General features: G+C 40.5%; 1 protein-coding gene across 1 annotated transcript in view; it reads right to left on the bottom strand.

Moving 5' to 3' along the window:
- EPYC (epiphycan) overlaps positions 1-24,653 on the bottom strand; it is a 28,649-nt gene extending 3,996 nt beyond the window's left edge. The window contains exons 1-3 of the mRNA XM_077807697.1: positions 24,486-24,653; positions 8,459-8,612; positions 1,805-1,963 (exon numbers count right to left, since the gene is read on the bottom strand). Coding sequence (XP_077663823.1) covers positions 1,805-1,963; positions 8,459-8,612; positions 24,486-24,653 — 481 coding nt within the window. The remainder of the gene's footprint in view (positions 1-1,804; positions 1,964-8,458; positions 8,613-24,485) is intronic.
- Between the last annotated feature and the right edge of the window lie 214 nt (positions 24,654-24,867).

The following is a 24,867-nucleotide window of genomic DNA, read 5'->3' as shown; positions in this document are numbered from 1 at the left end:
TAATGCCAATTTGAGGCTTGAAGAACTTTTCCTCTTCTGAAAGGGCCCAGCTTCCATTAATAATGAGCTCAAATGCAATTTATGGGAGCTTCAAGAGCAGAACATACTTCTAGGAGGTCCAGTAAGCAACTGAAGTGGGGGGGGGGTGTTCCACTGAGAGTGAAATTACACAATTGGAACAAGTTACATTTTGAGAGATTCTGAGGAGAGCTGGTTTAAAAAAAATGAGTATGAATAAAAAGATTCTCCTTTTGTTCAAAATTTTTCCTATCTGAAAAATTTCAGAATGAAATGTCAAATTCTCAAAATTTTCTGAAATTTTTAAAGTTTTTTAGGGCAAAATATTTTTCATACTGAAAAAAGGAAAGGAGGGAGGTTAAAAAAGTAAGCATTTCCATCCAAACACTTTTATTACCCACTGCCTCCTTTTTTTCTAACTTTCTCCAGTAGAAAAGAGTAAAAAGTGATAACAGGTTTTGATTTTTGTTTTTTTCCAGCAAAATGAAACAATTTTTCATAAAGAAGTATTTTCTCTTTTGGTCAAAAAACGTATTTACCATTAAAAGGGGTGTGTGTGTGTGTACGTGGGGGGATTCACAAAAAAAAAAAAAAAATTAGTAGGTTGGTTGTGAGCCTGGTAGTGACTCTGGATATTGTAAACATGTTTGAGATGGGCAGTCTTACTCAATAAGAATAAATAGGGCATTTTCAAATTAATGAAGTAATGATATAAGTCGGTGTGTTACATTACATGATTAATTCTAAGTGCACTACTTTAACGGTTCAGTACTGGTGTTTTACTTTGTAAACAAAATCAGTCAGGACAAAATTTTCAAAATTGGGTGGCTAAACTTGGGTTCCCAAAAACTGGCTTGATTTCAGTGGAAACCACTGGGTACTGAACATTTTTTGAAATCAATTGTGGGGGCTCTGAACTTTTTTTGAAAACCAGGCCCCTTTAAGGCCTCATAAGTTGCTTACCTAAAAAATGGAGGGACTCAAAATCACTAGTTGATTTTGACAATTTAGGCCTCAAGGAGCCTAACTTTAGCACATTTTTGAAAATTTTAGCCTCAATATTTCCTTTTCCGTAAGGTTTTCCTGTTCATACCAGAGCAAATCAATAAATATCTTTAAATGAAGAAACTTCTTTAAGCTTTTACATAGATTCTTGTCTTACTCTTGCTAATTACTGGATATACTGCCTAAATGATGATTTTCAGAGTAACAGCCATGTTAGTCTGTATCCGCAAAAAGAAAACGAGTCCTTGTGGCACCTTAGATACTAACAAATGTATTTGAGCATAAGCTTTCGTGAGCTACAGCTCACTTCATCAGATGCATCCACGGCATGCATCCGATGAAGTGAGCTGTAGCTCACGAAACTTATGCTCAAATAAATTGGTTAGCCTCTAAGGTGCCACAAGGACTCGTTTTCTTTTTAAATGATTGCTTTCTTTAAAGAAGAGAACTAACCACAGCACTTTAAATTCTCTGTGGGTTTTTTCCCCTTTCATGTTAATTCGAAATGCTAGCAAGGACACAGGTAAACAGTCAATTATTTGTATTGTACTATTTGCACTAATTCTAGGATTGAATTTTAGTGAATCTATAGTCAAGTTACTGAAGGCTTAGGCCTCAGTACAGCAAAGCACTTTACCAGATGCTTAACTTTCAGAATGTGTCCCACTGACATTGATAGATTTGACATGTCTTATATAAGACAGTTTACCACTTAAAATGGCATGAAGCAGAAAAGGAAAAAAGAAAGGGAAACCAATTGCATCAGAACTGTCATCCATACTTTGATTAGCAAAGTCATTTTTGTTGATCTTTTTGATTCTGTTATAGCGAGAGTAGAAATGGGTGGTTTTCTTGGGCAGTGGAGGAACAGCGTCGAGTTCATGATCATCACAGTAGACTGTGGTCCCCAGACATGTACACAAAAGGCAAGTCGGAAGGCCTATGAAAAAAATAAAAGAAAGTAATTATGTGAAGAAAAATGTGCAGTGAGAATATTAAGATTGGGCCAGTTTTATAAAAGCTCTATTATCTAAGAGTTAGGTGGTATTAAGAAAATGGCAGTACTTAATTTGTTCCAGGGGCTCCCAGGGCTGAGGCCCAGCACCTCTAGGCTTGGCCCTTCATAGCCCCAGCACCCCTGGGCTTGCCGCATCAGTTATGAAAGTAAAAAAATTGCTTGAGCCCTGGCACCTCTTTCATTACAGAATAAGGACTAGAAAATAGCACATTGTGCAATAATTATAGAACATATTATGTTCCAGATATTCCTTCCAAACTTGAAGCTTTTAAATGTTGTATACTTTAGCCTGTTTGACTTATTAATGATAGAGATAGAAATTAAAGGAACTGTAGTTGTAAACATGTGTTTTTAGAATATAAAATGAATCCAATAATCCTACAGTAGCTGACATTTTTATTCCGTGCTTTTAAAGAAGTATATGTAGACATAGGATCCAAGTCACAAAGGAGGAGATTCCTCCATGGCGTGAAGAGTTGATGGGAGGGCCTCTACGGCACTTAAGCCTCACGCAAGGGATGTGCATGGGCACAAGGGGGTGGCCCCTGTGCAGGCGAGTGCCTGAGCACATCTACACACAGAGTAAAGAATCTTCCCAACTGGCTCATTAATGAGTGGGTCAGCTGAGATGGTGATGAAAGAGGCAGGCCAGGACCAAGCCATGGGAACTGGTTGTTTTTTTTTTATGCAGATCCAGTGTCTTCAGCATCCTGGGTGACCAGTGCAAATGGGGAGTGGCTGCTCCTCCAACCCACAGGCTGGGAGAGCAGTCACAAGAATGGAGGGATCCATCTCCATCTACTCTTGCTGCTCTCTCACCTGCATAGAGACCACAATTCACAAGATGCAGTAATGGACAGTAAAATCAATTGCATGCATGTGAGAGGAGGTGATTTTGCCCTTTATTTGTTGAGATTGTTAATGCCTCTGGAAGGGAGAATAAAAGATGTTTAGCTTTCCTTTGGCAAACTGATCAGTTGCTGCCCTGTCACTAAACTTTCTTGTTTGGGAAAAGCAACAAAGAGCGTTTTGGTGAATCAGTTCTGATGCCAGCTGGAGTCCCCTGATTTCCCTGTCTCTGTTCAGTCTGGCTTTCTGCTAGTGGCAAAAGAATCCCACTGCATTCATTGATAGTGACTTCCTCTCTCAGGAAAGACCGTTAAATATCCATGTTGATTCCTTTAGCTCTGGCAGCAGCCTTCAGTGCCATTTCAGTGTCTGTTACACCTTGCTGGGATGGATGGGATCTCTTTCCTCTCTGATGTCTGAGATGGTTCAGGTGGGGGATCAATTGCTTATCCCCTTTGAGAATTCTCTTATGTAAAGTTCTATTCTGTCCCCTCCTCCTATTCAGCATGTTTGGATGGCTGCTGGGGGTGCTTGTGAGAGTGGCTTTCTATTACCAGCAGTTTGTGGATGATACCCAGGTCTACTTTTTCTCTTTTTATTGGACCCAAATAGTGCAGCCTCTCTGCTTTCCAAGTATCTGGCGGTAAGCAGGGAATGGATGAGATTAGCTGATTAAAAGTCAGTCCCGATAAAACGGAGGTGATGCTTATAGGTAAAGGGAAAGCATGTAGATTGTATGCCAAAGATTGATTGTGTGTGTGTCAGAATGAGGCTCACTATATATGGGTGGTCCTGGATCCCTTACCACTTCTTGATTTCCAGCTCATAGTAGTGGCCAAAATGCCTTTTTTTCATCTATTTTTGAGTAAAGGATGGTGGACACTAATCCCCTGAGGATCTTGTCACAGTTACATGTCTCTGACCTCCAGATTAAATTATGACCGTGTTTGATATGAGGCTAGCCTCTAAGACCATTTGATGTCTGCAGCTAGCACCGAATAAGTCTGTTTCATGTCCTAGCTATATAGTGTATATTATGTCATCTCCAAAGATCTCAGTGGCTTCTCATTTTGCTTTGAGGAGTAATTCAAGGTATTGACATTGATCTAGAAACCTCTGCATGATTTGGAAGCTTGTTCCCTCTCTTCCTAGGTGTTGTCATGACTGTTGAAATCATTTGGAGCCATTTGGCTCAATTCTTAGATTCATCCTCTGCTATATTGAGGACACTCCATTCTGCTGTACTCCCCCAATCCCCTTTACCGCCATGGGTACAACGCTATTGATTACAATAACAAAGTGGAAAATCAGGCCCAAGCATTCTTCTCAGTCTGTTTACCTTCAACTCATGATGCAAGGCTTGTTGTCTCTCTTCTTGGGACTAGACTGTGGTAGCAAGCCAAAAATGTTCAGTAGGGGGCAGTAGAGAGCTGTGCAGGCTTCTGCATGCTCGGGGGCAATACTGGGGAGATTGTCCTTCATGTAGGAATGACCTCCCCTGAGGCTGCAGAGTGGGTGCAGAATGCTTCCCTTGGTACTCCCGACCTTTTCTGTGGCCTGGTGTGGTACTCTGATCCTCCCTCCCTCCTACCACCTGCTCTCCCACGAGGGTAAGAATGCAGGGACTGCTATTGTGAGGAATACCTACATGCTTCCGCTTTACCATGAGCAGGGCCGGTTCTACAGTTTTTGCAGCCCCAAGCAGTGGGGAAAATAACTGCCGCCATGGCCGGCAAAAGGAAGAAGCTGCCGCGGCCGACAATGGGGAGAAGGAACTGCTGCCCCTTTCTAACTGCCGCCCCAAGCACCTGCTTGGAACGCTGGTGCCTGGAGCCAGCCCTGACCATGAGCAGCCATGCCAGGGGTGATAGCTGCTTGCCCACCACTGTATGATTATGCTAGTCCCACTCACTAGTCTTGGCCTTAGGCTTTTGCATAAAGAAGTTAAAGTCCAGAATCTAATAAGGTGTAGTTTGGGACTGGGGGGGGAGGGGGTGCGTCTAGCTATAGTGACATTTGTCCACATGGTAGGTTTTGTAGCTATCTTTAGTATATATGTCCCAGAGATTGTAGGATCCAATTTTTTTTGTAGAACTAACCTAATGATATTGGGAAAATGAACCTTGAATCCTAACACATTCCAGATATCCCCTGGTCCTTGGCATTCCCAGAAGAGCAGAAGGTTTAAAACTTCAGTGGAATGGATCAAGTTCCTTTGATACAATCCATATTGTCTGCAAATTCCATTCTTGCTATAATTTTGATTACAAAGATTAGGTATGTGAACTAGAATTCATCATCTCACTTATCTGTATGGGTTGCCGCTGGACAATCCTCTTTGGGTTTTTAATGGCTAATTCCTTTCCTGGATCGTTAAGTCTTATTTAACAGTGAACCAAGACATGATATGGCCAATCAAAACTTAGTGCTTCAAAGTTCAATGTAATGAACATGAACTTAATATACAATAATATGAAACATCTAAGTTCCTGATAGATTCCTTTTGTGATTAAAACTGTGATAAGAACAGCAGTCATAACAACTGCAATCCACTGTCATAAGAGTTTCATATGAGAAGTAGAATTAATTTGACATTTCCTTCTTATTAGGGTTATGAGATTATAGCCACATTGAACTCCTCAGATGCTATGCTGCCCTAAAGTTTCAAATGCGGTGGTTTTGAAACTTATTACAGTTACTTAAGTTTAGTTCCGTAAACAGTATCTTTTGGATGATTATTGAGGAAATGAATTTTTTCAGAGACTTTTAGAGACAGGATATCAATTTCCTTCCCATTGGTTTTTAATTAACATTTCTGATCCAGAACCTTGACATCAGGAAAGATTTCTCATCCCTTGAGCTAAAATTGCTTGAAAGATGTGCATTTTCAAAGAAAACATTTAGCTGCCCCAGGAGGAGCATGAAAATCAAAACTCAAGCCATTTCACCTCATTCACAGAAGTTTTCTACTAAAAGATGTGGGATATGGAAGGCTAGAGTAGGTTCTTTTCCTGATATTTCCTCCGCAGAGCCAAATTATGGAAATCATATGCTTGGCCAGATGGCCTTCAGACCATTTTGAATAGGGAATATTAGTGGGCATGGGCGTATCCCTGAAACCTAACATTTCACTGAGGGTATAAATATTCCTGCTACACCTTATCTGTTTCTCACCTGTTTTGGCCACAGAACTAACTGTGCATTTTGTGCTGGATAGTTTTATTTGTAAAACTTATTTGGTCAGTTTTACTAGACAGCTGAGTTAGCAGTGTAGTTAGTGAAAGTTAGAGGAACTTACCATTTAAAAGTTCTTATTAGATTGGCTTTTAGATTTTTTTTTTTAATTGCCTGTTTTGGCTTGACCCCACTTGGTCAACCAGGATAAGAAGGCTTGTTTCTGCAAAAAGGTCAATCACTGAAGACCATGATAATTGCTAGTAGTGCCTAGCTGAGGGATACCGCCCCCCCCCAAGGGCATACTAGGTCTGCTACCTGCTCTCTTTGGACAAGCAGAGAGAGGAGACACAGACTAAAATCCTCCCTTATTCTGGAACCTCTGTCTGCAGTGCTCAAGGATCCAGGAGAAATATCTTAGAGGCAAACTCCACTCCAGCCTGCCCTCTTACCTTCCCTCCCACTGGGTGATTTAACCTAATTTCAAGGAGCAAGTCTGACACAGAAAGGTGTAAGTTACACCTCCTCAAACTTCCTTGAATCAGTTGTAGTGAATCTGGGGCTAAGTGAGTTTAGAGTAAAGCTGTTCAGGGGGAAAAAATTAATTATTTTTCTGGCAAAAATACCATTTTGTGAAAACATTTTTCTTGCAAATGTATCAGTTTCACCTAAAATGGTTTCTCAGGTCCAGGATATAGACATGGCCACAGACTTTGGAATGGCCAATAGTGTGGTGATCAGGGCACCCACATGGGCAGTTGAAGACCCTGATTCCAGTCCTTGTTTCACATGGCATTGCAGGTGAGTGCAGTTATCACTGGTCTATAGAGTCAGTCTCTATCTCTCTGCTCTGATGGCTATTTATACATAGTGGAACAGCTTCAACAGGAGAAATGGGGAGAGAGACACTGCCTCTATAGCCTCCAGCTCACATGACCTGTAGGAGACCCTGTTCTTCCTCATTCAGAGCGTCAACCTGAGTCTAGATCTCACACATCCCAGGTGAGTACCCTTATCATTGGGTTGTTGGCTATTCTGGGGTGGGGCTCACTTTTTTTTCTGAAAAATATCAAAAGGGCTTGGTTTCATTCCTCACTGGAGTGAAAACAAATATTAAAGCCTTTAAACTTTTCATGAAATGGAGTTGTTGTTTCCCAACCAGGCTTAGTTCAGAGTCTTAGATGACCACCTTAGACAGGACTTTGCAGCTAAAACAGGGACAGACTTTCTCCTCTTCTCCCTCCTTCTTGGGGACTACTACTTCTCCTGGGCTGGTGTGAACTTAGGAGGCAAGGGACTCTGAAGTGGATTCAGCAAGAGAAGCTGCAGTTCCTGGGTCTCTCAGCCTTCCTGTTAGTTGGCAGAGCAACACCTAACATAAGAACAGGTGTTCCAGCCAGGAGTTCACTATTCACATTTTCAAAAGGAAGATCTCTCTTTCTGCTAGAGCCCCCTTAACCCCTGTGAAGTATGACATTCATAATACATAACATAGAGAAATTTTGCATAACACCTCTTTTGAAAGGTTTGAAAATCTAAAATGGAGGAAATTGCATTGGATATTTCAGAACTGTCCTGAGAACCTCCCACCCCTGTTTTGTTTTTTGACATCAATACAGATTCTTTATCCTGCTTGAGTCTAACTGGTGGCATTTAAAAAAATAGGTCTGGGAGTGATTCCATTCCATCCACTAAACATTCACATTTGGAAATAGGAACTTGTCTCTTTTTTGTCCCCATAGGCACTCGATACAAAACAGAATCTGCAGGCTCTTCCCCAGCTGCATCTCTATCACAGCATAACACTGAGACCTGTCATGGCAGCCACCAGAACTAGTGAACCCTCCCTTCCATGTACTTGAGCCTGTAGCAATTACTGATCTTTGGTGTAGTGGTGTTTGCATTTTATTCTAAACTTTTAAAGGAATTTCCCTTAGGACTTGTCAAGGATTTCTGTCTGACTAGCAATAGTCCAAGACACAGGAAATGCCCATGTTTCCATTTTGCAAGTTAAGAATGGAAACTTGTCTGTCTCTTTTCCCAGAGTTGCCACAATGTTTTAATCAATATTTTTAATGGAAAGGCTTACTGAAATTGTTAGAAATCATCAAACATATGTTCAAAAATGATATTGAACATGATATTGATAAAAATTTCAATTGTCACAATTTCACAAAATGGAAAATGTTGTTTTTTTCATGAAAAGCTTTTTGTTTTTGAACACTCCACTTCTGGTTTGTTTGTTTGTTTTGTGGGGGAAATTTGACTAGCTTTATAGAGGACAACTCATCCCAAATTAGATAAATGCTTAATTTAAAAGCAACTCACGACCGGACTCAGTGCATCATGGAAAGCAACCCAATGCAATGATATGGCTCCCACCCCCCCACTAACCATCATGTGTTTGGGGCCCAAGAACTCCTGACCCCTGTGGTGAAGAGCCATCAATTAGTTTTGGTGTTGATGCTTCTTCCTCAGCTTCTTCTGGCAGTGGTGGCGGGGAATGAATCTCTCTAGTTACAGAAGGTAACACGGTTCCAATCTCTATCTGGGGAGAAACATAGTTATATTAAGGAGGTACATTACATGCTTGCATTCACTGGCTGGTGGTGGTCTAACAATGCTTCATTGATCAGATTCTACCACTAGAGGCCAGACATGCTCTGACACTCAATGGTACATCTGTGTTTTATGCTGCAGCTACTAGATGACTTTGACTTGGTCTGCAGCTGTAGAGCTTATAAAATTGAAACACATTTATTCACTTTGCACCTCAGATACTTTCTTTGTTAGGGAAAATATTATAAACATTCTACATTAATGAGAACGTCTATTAACCAAGTTCTTTTCACACTTATTCAAATTAACAAACCAATTTTGTGATACAGCCAGTGATGTTTTGTTTGACAAATGAAAAGTTACTAAGAAGCTCCTGAGAAAAATGCCAATCATCTGAATTTAAAATGGCAAAATCTGCCAGAATAAATCCACAAAACATACCAGCACATGTATATCACATTTGAACTGTAATATGTTTAAAAGAACCCCCCTCTTAAAACAGGACAGGGAGTCAGTGCTTGTAATAATAAATTAGTCTCAGTGTTTGTCAACCTTTTTCACTGTCTGAATGGTTGCACAGCACTGTGTAGCTTTACTCATCAGCAGTTGCAGAAGATACAAAAAGGAAGGGTTAAAGATAAAAAGCATCTAAATAAGCATGAAGACCTCCACTCAAGAAAATCCTATAAACTTTGGTAAACCCTGCCATGGCACTAGAAAACATTTTTTCCTTCTCTGAGTCCCACCATCTAATAAGTTGGAAGACCCAATTGTTACTATACTAACTATAAAGCTGCATTCTGTCAATGTTGCTTCAAAACTACGTTAGGGAAAAATAAATGTGGCCAGTTTCTAGCAGGGCTGCTGAAACAATTTGTATAGTGGGGATATTGAAGTCCATTGAACCAAACAGTAAACGCTGTTTATAATGGAAACTCACCAGGGGGTGAGGCAGCACCCCTGGTTCAGCATCTATGGGTTCCAGTGTCACGTCTGCTGCTATCACAGAACAAAGCAGTGTTGGCAAGTGAGTATAGGAGAAGCCTACCATTGCAGACAGGCAGTGTCGTCTGAAGGAGTGAACGCAGGATTGGGAATCAATTGGTCACAAATTCTACTTTGGATTCTGCCACCGCTGATTCACTGTGTGGTCTTTGACAAATCTCTTCACCTCTCTGCCTCCATTTCCCCATATGTAAAATGGAAATAATAATGCTTACCTACCTGAAAAGCCCCTCTGAGGATGGGTGAACATGAGTATTTTCATTTGATAAGGAACAAGTAATTAATGTCTGTCTAGTGCTTTGAACATGTAAGGTGCTAGATAACTGCCAAGTATTTATAAAATTCAAGCTCAGCTCCCACTGAAGTAAGTGCCTTAGAAAGGACTACTGGTTTGGGCTTTATGTTTGTACACTGAAAATGAGCCCCAGGGACTTGGGCTAGAACTAATTCTTCCTGTAAACTGTTCAATAAATTGGCATACATTCCTCCATATTAAGGTGCATATTCCTCTTAGTGATAGGACCCAATTGAAATGCATCATTTGGTGTCCCAGTTCCATAAATTGTTACTTTGTGTAGGCGTTTAAGGATTATCTTTTTTTGGGGGGGGGGGGTGGAGGAGGGACAATGAGGAATTTTAGCTCAAAAGGGTAAAGTCATCTCCACAAGGCCTGACACCCCTCTCACCATCTCTGTATTGTGTTTAAAGAATGCTTTATAGATTAGAATATGGCTGCCTGTCCTTGCATCAGCCCAGACAAAAGAACGAACATCACATGCTGGTGTGCTGGCCATAATGGACTCCCTAGTTAAACCACTTTGATTTATTTTCAAACTAGAGAAGCTGAACTGAAGAATAGTTCAGATTCAGAATTGTGAAGTGTTATGAAAATTAGAAACCAAACCACAGGCATCTGTGTGCTGTATGTAATTATTACTGGGCAGTCTGCATCTAGTCCTAGAACTTTCTTCTCCTAGTAAATGGTTTATTTTGCGATTTGGCTGGGTGCTGTTAAGATGATGAGCATACTTAACCAGCCTTTACAAGTATGGAGATAGTCTCTCCTGCAAGTGCAGGGTGGTGCAGTTAATACTCACTCCCCTGTGCCCATATGTGAGCAATGCTGGAGGGGGGCATTCGTACCACAATAACTGGCCAGTGGGGGGGTTGTGGGATGGCAGATTTACAAACTAGTTGGCGCTTTACACAAGTTGCACCAGGTGACATGGGAGAGGTGCCGAATCCCCACATCTCCAAGATGATTTGGCACTGCCCCTTCTTGCCAAGCCCATCAGTTCTTGTCTCCTTGTCTCCAGTTGAGTGTGGGTTGCCGTGTTTTAATGAGGAGGACTTTACCACTAGGATTTTTTTTTATTCAGGCCTTTCATGAAGGACAAATAAGAAGTTAAGAATAAACATAAATGGCACTTGGTCTATGTCCTAAACATGAACAAAACTGCATATGCCAGTGCTTGCCAACTTGGGGTAATAGGAAGTAAGGATGCACCTTATCAATGTATCTACCAAAAACACATACTGTTCCAATCTGTGGGGCTAAGAGTGAGACAGCTTTAACAGGAATGGACAGGGGGACAAATCAAAAGAAGACCAAGAGAACACAGGAAATAGGGGCAGATGTTCTCTGAATGGAGAAAGCCTAGAGGGAGAGATGCATTCCAAACTTATTGACCCTACACTGGTGTTGTGCAAAAGTGTTTGCATATGTCCGTCTCCAGAGGTCAACTTTCTTTCTTTTGTGGACATCTGTAAAGTTTCAGTTTTTGTAAGTGCAGATTTGGAAAAGTGTTAACACATCCAAAATGTGTTTCCAAACTCAGCAATGGCTTTGCACATTTTTATTCAAGTAAGATATGGAAATTGTATTGGAAAGAAAATTCTGGGGAAGAAAGTAGTTATTGACAGATGTCCAGCAACGTCTTGTAAACTCTGTCTAGGTTATATGACGGAGTCAGGTCATAAAGATAGGTTTCCTACCAACATTCCTGTCTACCACACCATTATTATACCCTATGATCCATATTTTTAGGTACATTATTGGAACACTGTTTATAGTATGTAGTCTTTCTACTTACATATTCTGAGGATACCAAAGCACTTCACTGATATGAATTAAGTCCCACAGAACCCCTCTGAAATAAGTATTATTCCTGGTTTTCCAGTTGGGAAACTGAAGAAAATTGATTAAGAGTGCAATCCTACCCTCATAGAGGGCAATGACAGAATTCCAATTGACTTCAATGGGGCCAGGATTTCACTCTAGGTGATTTGTCCAAGGTCACAGAAAATCTTTGGCAGAGTCAAGAAGTAAATCCTGCTATTCCAGCTTCCACTCCTATACCTTAAGCATAAGATCACCATTTCTCCTATTGTGTTCCTGTGTAATATTACAGGTATTTTTATTTTAAATATAGTGCTTGTGAAAGATACATGACTGAAACTGTAGTTCTTTCAAACACAGCAGTGATAGCATGGGCAGTGGGAGCTTTCTTTACACTTGTCTTGTCAGTGAGTTTAAACACTGATCTGGTGAGGCTATTGCCAACAGAGTGGCTGAGACATTCTTAATTGTTAAGAATTGTTTAATTGTTTAAATTAAATTAATTTAAATTGTTAGAACCTCTGCTGAAGTTGTCAAGGAAAATGCCAGTTTAAATGATGACTTTTATGTCGACAGTTCTCCACTAGAAAATGGACAGAAACCACTGATATGTATTACAAACAAGTCACAAAATATGAACACTTCTTGGCCATTACACAGGGGCTGGATTTGAACCAGTGACCTAGAGGTAAAAGTCTGTTTCTTATTATCAAGCTTCTGAGTCCTGCAGGCCTCCATCTTTTACATATTTGATAGATCACGCAAAATTTTAATAAGAGAAAGATGTTTCCTAGACTGTCAAAAATGACCCTTTGTCTTTCAGATGTTTGTTTGTTTTTGGCAGGATTTGCCTTATTAGATATTTCAGGCAAAAACATTTCTAGATGATTTAGTAGGTTTTTTTCTCTGTAGTTCTCTGCAATTCCTTTCTTATTTTAAGAAAATGAAGAATTTTACAAAGAAATTGCAGAGGGCCAAAGTATGTGGGTTTTTTTGTTTCTATAGGCATTTGTTTTTCTTTGTTAAATACTGTGATTCTTTACATCGTTACAAAGCTCCTGTGCCTTGCCTAACATACCCCAACATAAGCAAACAGTGTATAAATATATCCCTTTATGCACACAGAGAAAACATTAAGGTTGCACACTTATACCCTTAAAGGTAAGCAAAGGACAAACTTAAGGCTGCACATGTAACCTCAACTCTGTTCCTTTGTGCATACACGTTATGACTGAATATTTAACCACATGGTCAAACTATTTCTCAAGGAATATAATATAACACCATGAAATCTTTTAAGCTCAGATACCCACATAGCATCTTGTAATTATCCCCCTTGTCTATTTACACAGTATGTACTAAATTTTCGTGACAACTTAATTTGGATGCCCAACTTGGTATGCCTAAAAGGAAGTGCTGAGCACCGACTTCTGAAAATTAAGCCTCTTTCAGGCATGTCGAGTTGAGCACTTAAAATTACTAGCCACCTTTGAAATTGTAGGTCTATATCTTAGATAACTTAAGATCTGGTTTTCAGAAGTGCTGAGCACTCCCAGCTCAGACTGACTTTGGTTTGAATTGTAGGTGCTCAACACTCCTTAAAATTAGTCTCTAGTTAGACTTTCTGTATAACACTTCATCTCAGGTATGAAATTTACTAATGTTGGGCCTGATCCAAATCCCATTAAAATCAATGGGATTTTTTCTATTGAAATCAGCTGGCTTTGGAAAAGCCCTGTAGTCAGTACCAATGTTCTATAGACTTTCTCTTCTACCAGCATCCCAGCTTTCTTTAGATGCTATTCATGGAATGAGGCACTCAAAACCAATTTTCATATGCCCATATGCACAGTATAGCATTTTGTAGCAGAGAGTAAAACCATGGGAGAGTATTTTTCATAACATAAATTAATGTATTAGCTTTTTGCTGGTTTACTTTACATTATTTTTGTAATATTTATGAACTTTATGGTGAGGCACAAAAGAGAGCAAATACCCCTGAACAGAAATGAGTGATGAAACACTAACTGAAAGCAAATGAGTTTGGGGGAGGCATTTAAAGGAAGAGAGGTGTTGGATCATATTAAAGAAGTCCTGTATTAAAATCACAAATGAGTTTGATTCCCCATAGTTTAAATTCCAGGGTATTACTAATTAAGAGGTCTCTTGGGTTTTGGTACTGTTTCTCTGCCTCTATGTGTGAAACTTGCAAGCTGCTAATTGCGTTAGTACATTCTAAGACAGAGTCTGTTCTCAAAGCAATTCACAGAGAGAGAGACTCAAAGCAATACTCTAACAACAGAAACAGCACCCAGAGACTCCCCACCCTTTTGTTGTATTAACAATTGTGATTAAAATAGAGATAGAGGATGTATGTGGATGGATGCTTGGTGTGGATAATAACTGAATGATCAGGGAGGTGCCAGCCTAAGAATCCAATGTCCATCTGCTGAAGAAGGCATCAAGTGGAAATAACCAGAGGACCCCCGGAGGGCAGACTGGAATCCACCCAACAGCCTCAAGGATGGGAGAACCAAAGAACAAGATAACAAGATCTAGCAGCACGGAGCCGTCAGGAATGTGCTATCTGCTGATTGATTCAGCAACAGCATGATGAAACAATTCCTATAGACTGGCATAGGAAGAAATTCCTATAAAAATGGACTCTAGAAAGTGAGAACTTTGGGGTCTGATTCTGCAAAGCAACTTCCAGGAGCATCAGATGTGCATCTGACAAGGCATTGCTCCCTCCTCATATCCAGACCACCTGGCCAGTGGCTTGGCATGAGCAACTCTAAGGCTGGTAACTATGATAACAACCTTGCAGAACCTGTGTGTGTGTGTATGAATGAATGTGTGAATAAATATGAGATTGAATGGAATGTTATAGCTATAACTAACTGCTTACTATGATTCTTTCTGTATTCACAATAAATGTGGTATTTTGCCGTTTCTCCCTTTAATAAGATCCTGCTGGTTTTTATTTTATTGGTATAACAGAGGGAGATTTGCATGGTACAGAAGATGGCAGCTACTATACAAGAAAATGCCTAGCAATTTAAGATGTTTATTACAGAAGTACCCTGAGCCTAGTTTCTTTCTTTGTTCCTCTTTATCTTAAAATCTATAACCCAGAGAGACAGCAGCAAATAGCATGTTAAAGTAACATTTCTTTAGATGGCAAGTTCTTCAGGACAGGCACACTGTTAATGTCATATGTATAGCTCTGTGCAAACAAAATTAGTTGTATTGTGATTCTTCAGAAGCTAACATCTGTGGAAGCTGTCCATGGAAACTTAGGAAGGTTCCTGGGTTCTTCCACTGAATCTCTTATGGGAAGCAGGAACATTCCATCCATTCATCTTTGGCCACTGAATTGCAAATAGGTACCCTGAAGCACCTCTTTTCAAAGACAAGAGTCTGTGGGTTGCATGCTGATCTCAGACATGCTGGTATAAATCCTGAGTAATCACTGATTCTACTGGTATGACATTTACTTACCACTTCTGTTGTACTTGTACCAGAATTTTGAATGGTCCATTGATTTAAATGGAGAGACACTAGGTTTACACTGATACCAATTAAATCAAATACTGACTCTAACTCCATCCAGCCTGATTACCAATTTCATTTGCCGTTTCAGGTGCCCTAGTTTCTGGTCCTGATGTTTTGTTTAGAAAAGTATTAGGCGGGCGAAATAAGTCAGCCTTCAGCATCTCTTTTGGTTGGACCAAAGCTAGAAACTCACTGGTAACAATAGTGCTGTATAAAGCTGTACTGGGCCAGTTTTGATACTTAGATCTGGCCTCTTTGCAGCTCAGGAGGTGCAAAGGAGTGGAATGGCAGATAATTCATGGTCAGAGTGGAACTCCCTGCTCATGCAAGTCATGGTCATAGATTTTTAAGATCAAAAGGGACCATTATGATCATTTTGTGCCAGCTCAAGGTCCTGTGCATGCCACTTTCCACATTTGATATAGGGGTCATATGGGGTCAGGGAATAGGCATACTGATCTGCTACCCACATGCTTTAGGGCAGAATTTGAATTCAGTTTTTCCACGATTTCTATCAATTACTTACAGTTACAGATTTGCAGTCATGTGACTCCCTGACAAAGCTCATGGATATTAAAGGATAGATATTTTTTGGAAGTGCAAGTGGATGAAGGCAATCATGAATAACTGAACAAATCTGAGAGTTGCAGTTAAACCTTGGTGTGAACACTTACTACCAGTGCTGCCTAGTGCTCAGGCCAGCATTTGGGAGATGTCGTCTTTCCAGATGTTCCCCTTTCTCACTAAAGCTTCACCTGGTGGTGAACCTCTGTCCTTTCAGAGGCTCAGCCCTCTGCCCATGTCACATGTTCAAGTTCACCCTTTTGGGGGTATACAAAGTCCAACAATGTGGAAGTCTTCTGAAGTTAGCAAGGGCTTTGGAGAGTCCCCCTTGGGTCAGTGTCTTCCCCAGATAGGTTCTTCACTGAGGGATAGACATCTGTTATAATCCACTCTTTAAAGCTTGGTAGGGCAGCCTGGGCCCACCCTCTCCACCAAGCTCCAATCCAGGATCCAGTCATAGGCAGCTAAACCCTACAGTTTGGGGTGCTTTATAGCTGCCTCCCTATATCACTTCCTACCACTGCCTGCTCTTCCCACAGGATAAAGTAAATAACAGAACACTGAGATAAAGTTTCTGACCTTCAAAAGTCACCAGTCCCTTCTTTGCAAGTTGGTCAGATCAGTATCAGCAGGCCTGAGGCAGCAAGAGTACTTGCTTCCCGGGAGAGGAGGTCAGGTCACCTCCCTGTCTGCCACTGAGCTAATTTGCTTCCCTTTTTAAGCTCTTCCTCCAGCCTGTGAAGGCTTTGTAACGGGGGTAGGTCTGAGTCACCCAGGCCCAGAGCAGCTCCTTAACCCCTCCTCCAGTGTGGGGTTTGTATACCTCCATCACAGTTGAGCTACATAAGAAGCTAATAGAAAGCAGGAGATTTCCAGTGTTAAGATAAAGGACAAATGGTGTCTTGTGAAAGCTTTAATTCCCATATTGATTATTTCCCAGCTCCATGTTAGCTTCATCAAATGGAAAGTCTTAAAAAAGCATATCATGCTCATGAAAGGGGTTGGATTGTCAGCCTGAGGCCTTGTCTACGCTACGGGGGTAGCCGATCTAAGTTACACAACTCCAGCTATATGAATAACGTAGCTGGAGTCGATGCAGCTTAGGTTGACTTACTGTGATGTCTACACTGCACTGGGTCGATGGGTTACACTGTCCCATCAACTTACCTTAAACTTCTCATTCCAGTGGAGTACTGGAGTTGACGGGAGAGCGATCTGCAGTCAATTTAGCAGGTCTTCACTAGACCTGCTAAATCAAACCCCAGTGCATCGATCACTGCAGCATCGATCCCTGGTAAGTGTAGACGTAGCTCACACACCTCCTGGGTGTGGTGTTCTGTCCCATCTAGTGGCACTGAGACCACTTAGAGAGAGAGATTAATGAGTCTGCTCTACAGTCTCAGCTAACAGCCATATGGCTTTTAGCTCATGCAGAAAAGGCTCATATATTTAGCTCCAGAGGTCCCAGGTTCAATCCTGCCCACCGACGACTGGGGTCTGTCAGCGTTACATAGCAATACACTGAAGTCTTCTATTTTATCTCAAGAAAGTAGCAGCAGTACAAGCTTCCTCACGCTACCCTGATAATGCACCTCAGCCTTCACTTGTAGGGGTGAGTTAATAGCTTCATCTTCACTTCTATTCAGCCCTCATCTTCTCAGATGAGATGGCACACCTGTTGGCAAATTGCAGGTAGATTTTTGTAGTCATATGTGCATGTACACTAACACCACACATTTGTTTTGTGTGGGCAGCTGAGAAATAATAACTTTAACTTTATCAAAGTTCAAGCCAATGAGTACGTGATAAAATAGTATGCAGACAATTACCAGTCTTCTGAGCCATCCTCTGTGTAGGCTCTTATTCCCCAGTTTTGACTATTAAGGCCCTAAAATTAAGACACCCCTTAAAATGCAATACATGGATAATTACTAACAAAGCTTTTTTGTAATGTATTGCAAACCTAGGGTTGTACTCTGAGTTAAAAAGTCTCTCAAAACCTATGTTTTAAAGAAGATAAAGAAATTCTGACATTTTAAGCCTGTGGCACTTTTTACCCCCTATGTGTGTATGATAACACACACGCTAAATAATGATATTTATTTAGATGACGAATTGCAGAATATTCAGATTAAGAGTTTTGTTAGTTACACTTCAGTAATTTAAAATTATGGATAGTGAATGAGTTTAGATAAGGTTACATTTAAACCAAAGCTTTGCCTGACATGAGTGGTGTTCTTCCAATTCTCTTTTTACATGGAATTGCTGATGTAACTGATGACAGGACAAAGACAACATGTGCTGGATGATTTTAGGTAAAATACGTAAACCTATAATGACAAGAAGCCCACTTTACTGGGAAATCCCAAAGGCAGGGTGACACAGAAGTAGAATGATATGGAAATTGAATAAATAGCAAAAGTTGTGTAAATTGAAGATTGCACATGCATATTACCTAAAACAAATGATTAATGTGCTTAATGTTGATTGGAGAAAGGTTAAGTAATGCACGATGAGGAAATATATAAAAAGGTCCAAGTGATAAAGACCCAAACTGGGCAAGCACCAGGCCAGAAACTGAAGGAACAGGACTGAAGGACCGGATCTGAGGCAGTGACTACCATCATGAGGTACAGGAGACCTTCCCAGAGCCCAGGAATGTGGTAACTTGGGCCCTCTACCAAGTCCATCTTATCTCTTTGTCTGGCATAAGCATATGGACAGACATTATAACAAATCTGTCTGAAATTGTATAAAATAAGGTCAAAATTAATTAAGCCTAAATTGGATGGATTTGTGACTCAGTTTCCCACCTTGCACTCCCAATACCAGTCACAGGATATTGTGTTGTTTTAACCCTTTTCCTGCCATCAACTCCCTAACCCAATTTCTTCACTTGTCTTGACCTGGCCTCATCTCTGTCCGTTCTCTTAAACTTGCTACTGTTTCCTTAGCTCCTATCATCTAGCATAGCCATCTTGTATCTCATTTTCCCCATCTCAGTTGAAAATATTTTACTTCCATCTCAATATCTCTTAAGCTACATCTACATTACAAGCTGGGGTGTGATTCCTAGCTCATGCAGCATACTCTTGCTGGAGCCCATTGAGCTAGCACAAGTGTAAATAGCCCTGGTAGCATGAGCAGCAGTAGTGGTGATATGGCTTAGTGGGGCCGCGTACATACTCGCCTGAACCCCATGGGTACGTACTTGTTATGACCTATGTTACCACAGCTACACTACTATTTATGTTTGTGCTACCTCTCAAGCTTGTACAAGTAACTCTACAAGAGCGGGGGATCACACCCCTAGTTCATAGTGTAGATGTAGTCTTAATTTGTCCTTCTGCTATAAAGCAGCTTTGTCTGCTGTAAGGAAGAGAGGTTAGTCATGTTTAAATATACTCTGTAATCAGACTGTGCTAGGATTTTCTTTTGAGTTTACTAGCTGAAATATGCATAAATCAGTCTCCAGTTTTCAATATTGTCTTATATGCTGTTCAAATCCAGTTTTCATTTAAGAGATTTAGTGTAAGCCCTCTTTGAATGAAAGTCTCTGAACCCCTGAATCAGTGATCATTTTACTCATATGAGTAGTGCCTTTGACAATCTGGTCTTTTGATTATACCAATTTTGGGGAAGAAAATATTACTTTGTATATGTTTTTTATAGAACCTAGTTCAAGGAAGCCCCAATACTGATTGGGACCCTCTGGTTGCTACTATAATATAAATAATCATTAATAAAAACTATTATGAGGAAAAGATGTGGTATTTCAACATATTTAAACTATGATTGTCTATCAGTTTCAGAAGATAAACCCTATTAAAGTTTCAAGACTGCCTTTTAAATCACTCCTTCCTAGCCTCATTCTGTCAGGACCTCAGCATTTCTTCCTGGTTCTTACATTTATTTTCTTTTTCCTGTTGTCTGTGGGTTAACGCTAGTCTGTTTACAAACACCACATAAATTTCTAAATGGAATTACCTCTTTTCTTTTCTTAAGGCTCTCCGACAATAAATTTCCTTCAGTTGGAAAACCATAGTAGAACTTGCAGGTCTCCAGGCAATGGTGCTAGAAGCAACTTTGGGTTTCATAGCCAAAATTTAGCCTTCCCTATTATACTGCTTCCCAGTTAGGATTAAGGATTGAGTACATTTCTCCTAAATAATACAAAACCTCAGCTATCTTGCCCTTCTAACATCCATATACTGTGTTTCCCACCACACTTAGAATACCAGACGAACACATTGAAGGAGATGAAGTTAGGTCCGTTATCCACATACAGTGGGAAGGGACTTCAGGGGCTCACTGGCAGTATCCTTGCAGCCTGTTAACTCTACAGACCTTAAAGTTGCACTAACAAATCAGAGGCTTCACAGGAGATCCCTTCAACAACCACCAGCTAGGTGACATAATTCACAGAAAATAGTCCATGGAGTCTATAAAAATACCAGTATTCATTTCTTTTCACTGGAATACAAAGATTCCCCAAGGAAAGAATCTCTAAAACAGAAGACACAGAAATGAACCCCTAGACCTGTATCCCAAGCACAAAATTTAAAGGAAATATACTCTCCTCAGAATCAGAGGAAATAAATTGATAGGATCTTTAAGGCCATCTTTGCCTCTAGCAGGCTGCTTAAGTTACCCAACCAGACCTCTTCTCTGAGCTCCCTTACCTTGTTGGCCAGATTTATTTATTTTTAAGTAATTTTTTTTAAAGTGCCCACAACTCCCACCATGATCTCTTCCACTAATTATAGCTGCCGTTTTCCTCACCTACCTCCGAAATGGTTTCCTTCTCACACCTTCCTACCAATATCTCTCTTCAGGCTCACTCATCCCGATACATCCTACCAACAAACCCCAAAAGGCAGAGGGAAAGTTAGGGACTAAGTTTCTCAGGCATTCAGTTCTGAGAACACACTCATATAACTTCACTTTATTGCAAGATCATCTGCTTATGCTCCTTCCAGCAGCTTCACATCAGTGGACCCTTGCAAGTCTAGAAAAAGTGACAAGCTCTTTATTTGGGCTCATGTTCAAGATAAATGTCTAAGGGTTGTCATTTTCCACATCTATTAATTCAGTGCTGAGATGGTGCTCACTTCACAGACAACATGATCTCCAGTGTGAAGAGATGGACTTCCATAAAAGAATATCAAGTACACTCTCTCTCTTTTTAAATAAAATGGACCTGAATTTTCTCTCATCCACTGTTTATTACTGACCTATATGGTGAATGAACTCAGACTTTCAATTTATTTCTTTTCCCAGTCTGCAGAAATATAACTGAACTTGGTGCTTGCATATTTGAATACCCAGGTATAATACCTGTTGGGTAAAATTTTGAAGAGCACTTAACTGACTTCGGTGTCTAGGTCCCACTGAAATTTAATGGGATGTTGGTGTGTAAATCAGGCACTTTGAAAAAATTACCCTTCATCTACAGGCAAACAGGCTGTTCTAATAAAGTTAATTCAAGTTCACAGGTCACTTGACTTTAAAGTCCTTAATGCAAGAGGTAGAGTAATTGTCTACACTACCTTAAGGATCTAAGGCTTGATCTAAAGCCCACTGAAGTGAATGGAAGTGTGTCAGGACCCTAAAGAGCAGCCATCCATAAATGGGATAGACTGTATTTCTATAGCTAGCCTGAGTTTTTGCACTCATCACTTCATATCAATACCTATAATCTGTGCCTTGCATGAATCATTTCTGTTAAACAGAGCCCTTTATGTAGCTCAGATCTATAAGTACAATTGGATTCCATGTCAGATAGGAGACATAGGAGTGATGGAATGAGTAGATAAATTACATTTTAATTGCTACAAACAAAATGTATGACCACAATTTTTAAATTTAGGTTCCTAGGCACCTAAATCCATATTTAAACACCTACCTTATAGTGGCTTGATTTTCAAAAATGCTGAGCACTCAGAACTCTCATTGACTTCAGGGAACTATGAGTTCCTTGACTTGTTCAGGATGGGACATGGAAGGAGTAATGAGATGGAACTAAGCAAGGAAATTTTTGGCTAGATAGCTGGAAAATGTTCTTACCAGGAGGTCTTTTAAACTACAAAACCTTCCAAGTGCTGTGATGGATGATGCATCACAAAAGGAATTAAAAATGACTGAATGAGCTGCTCAGTAATAGGAGACAATCCTGTCTCAGGAGAGAGATTGATTAAACAATTTAATAGGGCTTTTCCATCTCTGATTTCTTTCCTATTGAGGGGCTCTCACCCCTCCCATTTATTACTTTCATAGGGAAGTGGAGGGAAATTGAGATGGAGAGAGACTTCTTCTCTTTGGTTGGTGGGAGCAAAGATTGGGCTGAGAACCCCGCCAGTGCTTAATTTGTAATGAAAGAGGTGCCAGGCAAGCTCCAGCACAAATTAAGCACAGATTAGGCAGCCGGAGAGTGATGGCTGCTGGCCGGGCACCCAGCTCTGAAGGCAGTGCTGCTGCCAGCAGCAGTGCAGAAGTAAGGGTGGCGATACACCGTATCCTGCTACCCTTATTTCTGCACTGCTATTGATGGCAGTGCTGACTTGAGAGCTTGGCAGCTGGAGAGCGGTGGCTCCTGTCTGGGAGCCCAGAGATGCCAGGGCTATGAACAACCAAGCCTAGAGGTGCTGGAGCTCAGTCAGACAAACCCCGGTACAAATTAAGCACTGAACCCTGCACTTCTGTTTAGCAGGAAGTGAGCAACAAAAGGCTAGCCCCGTTTCGATCCTTAATTGTTGGAATTTGGTAAAGAGAGTCACTCCATGTTTTGGTGAGATGGGCGCTTACTGGGCAGCTCTCAAAAAGAATAGATTTATTAGATTCACCACTAACATTCGGTGGTGTAATATATTTACTGATTTAATTAGGACATCACAAAGGAAGAGAAGCAGGTGGAAAATTAAGTATGAGAAGCCCTACAGTAGTGGTGTATGTTCCTTTTCTTCCCCAGATGGCAGCAAGGCATAGGTATCCCATATTAATCAACATCAAATATATTCAGCTGACATGCAGCTGTGGCTTTCAGTGAGTGGAGGTAAATTTCCCAGGGAAGACATGCAGGAAACACAAGTGTGGGGAGAGCTGGGTGTCTGCAAATGGGGGCTGTGCATTGGGGAGATAGACTAAGGTGAGTTATCTCTGTAGGGAAGAGTCAGCCACCTTTTCACCATGACTGTGTTGTCTCTGGAGCAGGGAAGGAAGATGGTCATTAGCAGGCTGTTTGCAAACATCCCTGAGAGCAACCAGCTCATTGTGGGTCTTGTATTTTGGGAACATTTTAAACCCATTTCAAACACTTTTGAATAAAGCCTGATCTCTGGCTTAGCAGAAATCTTCCTCCCTATTTTAAAAGGAACAGTACAGTTCCCCTGCACTACATCAGTGAGCTCATGAAAGTGTGTATGATCTTAGGGCCAGATTCTCTGCTAGTATTCAGCATTAATTTCAATGAACCTATGCTAATTTACACCATCTGACTCTGGCCTACTTACTTTTTTTTAGTAAGTTGTCCTTTGACTGTTGATTGCTGGGAAATGTGTATTATATAGTTACAAGTTACTGTCCTCGATCATGAAACACTAAAACAATAACCACTCCTATAAACCTATATAATTCTGTTAGGTAATGAGCACCAAAACTTTGTGGGGTGGGGACTGCGCCTTGATGCAATCTTGCACATTCCAGTGACCCTGAGAACTGTGAGGGTAAGAACTTTTACTCCTGGCAGGGCCGTCCAAACTAAGCATGTCAAAGGGTGGGGACCAGACAGGGATGGCGGAGCTTTGTTTGTGCCCTAATCAGCATCTGATGGCATGGGAAGGATTCAGATTCAGAACCCCCAACATATAATATTTAATAAAAGTCTTGTTTTTATTATCTAAATCTAACATTATTTAACATTCTTTTATTCTTCATATTTTCTTAGCACTCAGTGCTGACTCAGGCAAACCCCCATTGTCTCTTTGGGAGTTTGCCTAAATCCTTACAGCAGGAGTGGACTATAATCTGTTGAATCATTTTCTCTTTGTCTTTTCTCCTTAATTATCTTTCTTCCCTTCTCTCTTTTCTCTTTTTCCCCTTTCCTTCCCTCCTCCTTTCCTTTGTCTCTGTGCCAGAAGTTATAGAAAGAATTTATGGGCTGAAATACCTGTATCCCGTGTAATCATTGTTCCATAATGCAACCTCAGGAAACAGCCTTGCTCTATCCCACTTTATGGGGAGCTGTGGATGTTTCTTCTATCCCAACTTTCTCCATTTCTCGCTTTTGTCCCACCAACATAGTGGCACCACCATGAGAGCCTCCAACATGTATCAGAGCCAAGTGAGGAGAGCTAAGGGAAACAGAGGCTATTGGCTATAATCTCAAGGATTAGCTCAAAAAAATTCAGGGGCACAATTTGGACCACATGTGAAGATGGGGAGAAATCATGTGTTAAATATGGTATATTAAATTACACAGAAAATTGTTGAGTCAACTCTAGGCAATAGCCCCCACACCAATTGACCTGTCTCAATGATGAATAGTTAAAAAAAATCCTAAATAACCACTGCATTTATGCATTGTACTTTTTGGAAAAGCAAAATAAGTGAAGTTCAGATTACCTCTGCCTGGTCCACGGGGAGGTTTTCATTGTAGTCATAAAGATTATCCAAGTCTTCCAATGCTACGTCATAGGTTTCAGAGTCATAAGTTAAGGTATCTATTGTAGGAGCAGCCACAATGGCCTCAAAGATAAAAAGTCCCAGAAAAATATTTGCAAATGTCTTCATTGTTCAATTATTTCTAAATGGAAACATAATATGCATAAATACATAATTGCAAATCACCTGCAAAATTTCAATCTTCTACAAGCAGGATATGCAATTTAGCAAGAATTCTGAAGGCTAAGGAGCTTTTTAAAAAATTCCAGGATCATTGATTGAAAGTATTTATTAATTGATTATTATGTTATTGTGAAGATACCTTATGATTTCATTTGAATCA

The sequence above is a fragment of the Eretmochelys imbricata genome, chromosome 1 (genome assembly GCF_965152235.1).
Source record: "Eretmochelys imbricata isolate rEreImb1 chromosome 1, rEreImb1.hap1, whole genome shotgun sequence".
Taxonomy (NCBI): domain Eukaryota; kingdom Metazoa; phylum Chordata; order Testudines; family Cheloniidae; genus Eretmochelys; species Eretmochelys imbricata.
The sequence above is the reverse complement of the archived record's forward strand: the minus strand, read 5'-3'. Positions and strand labels throughout refer to the sequence as shown.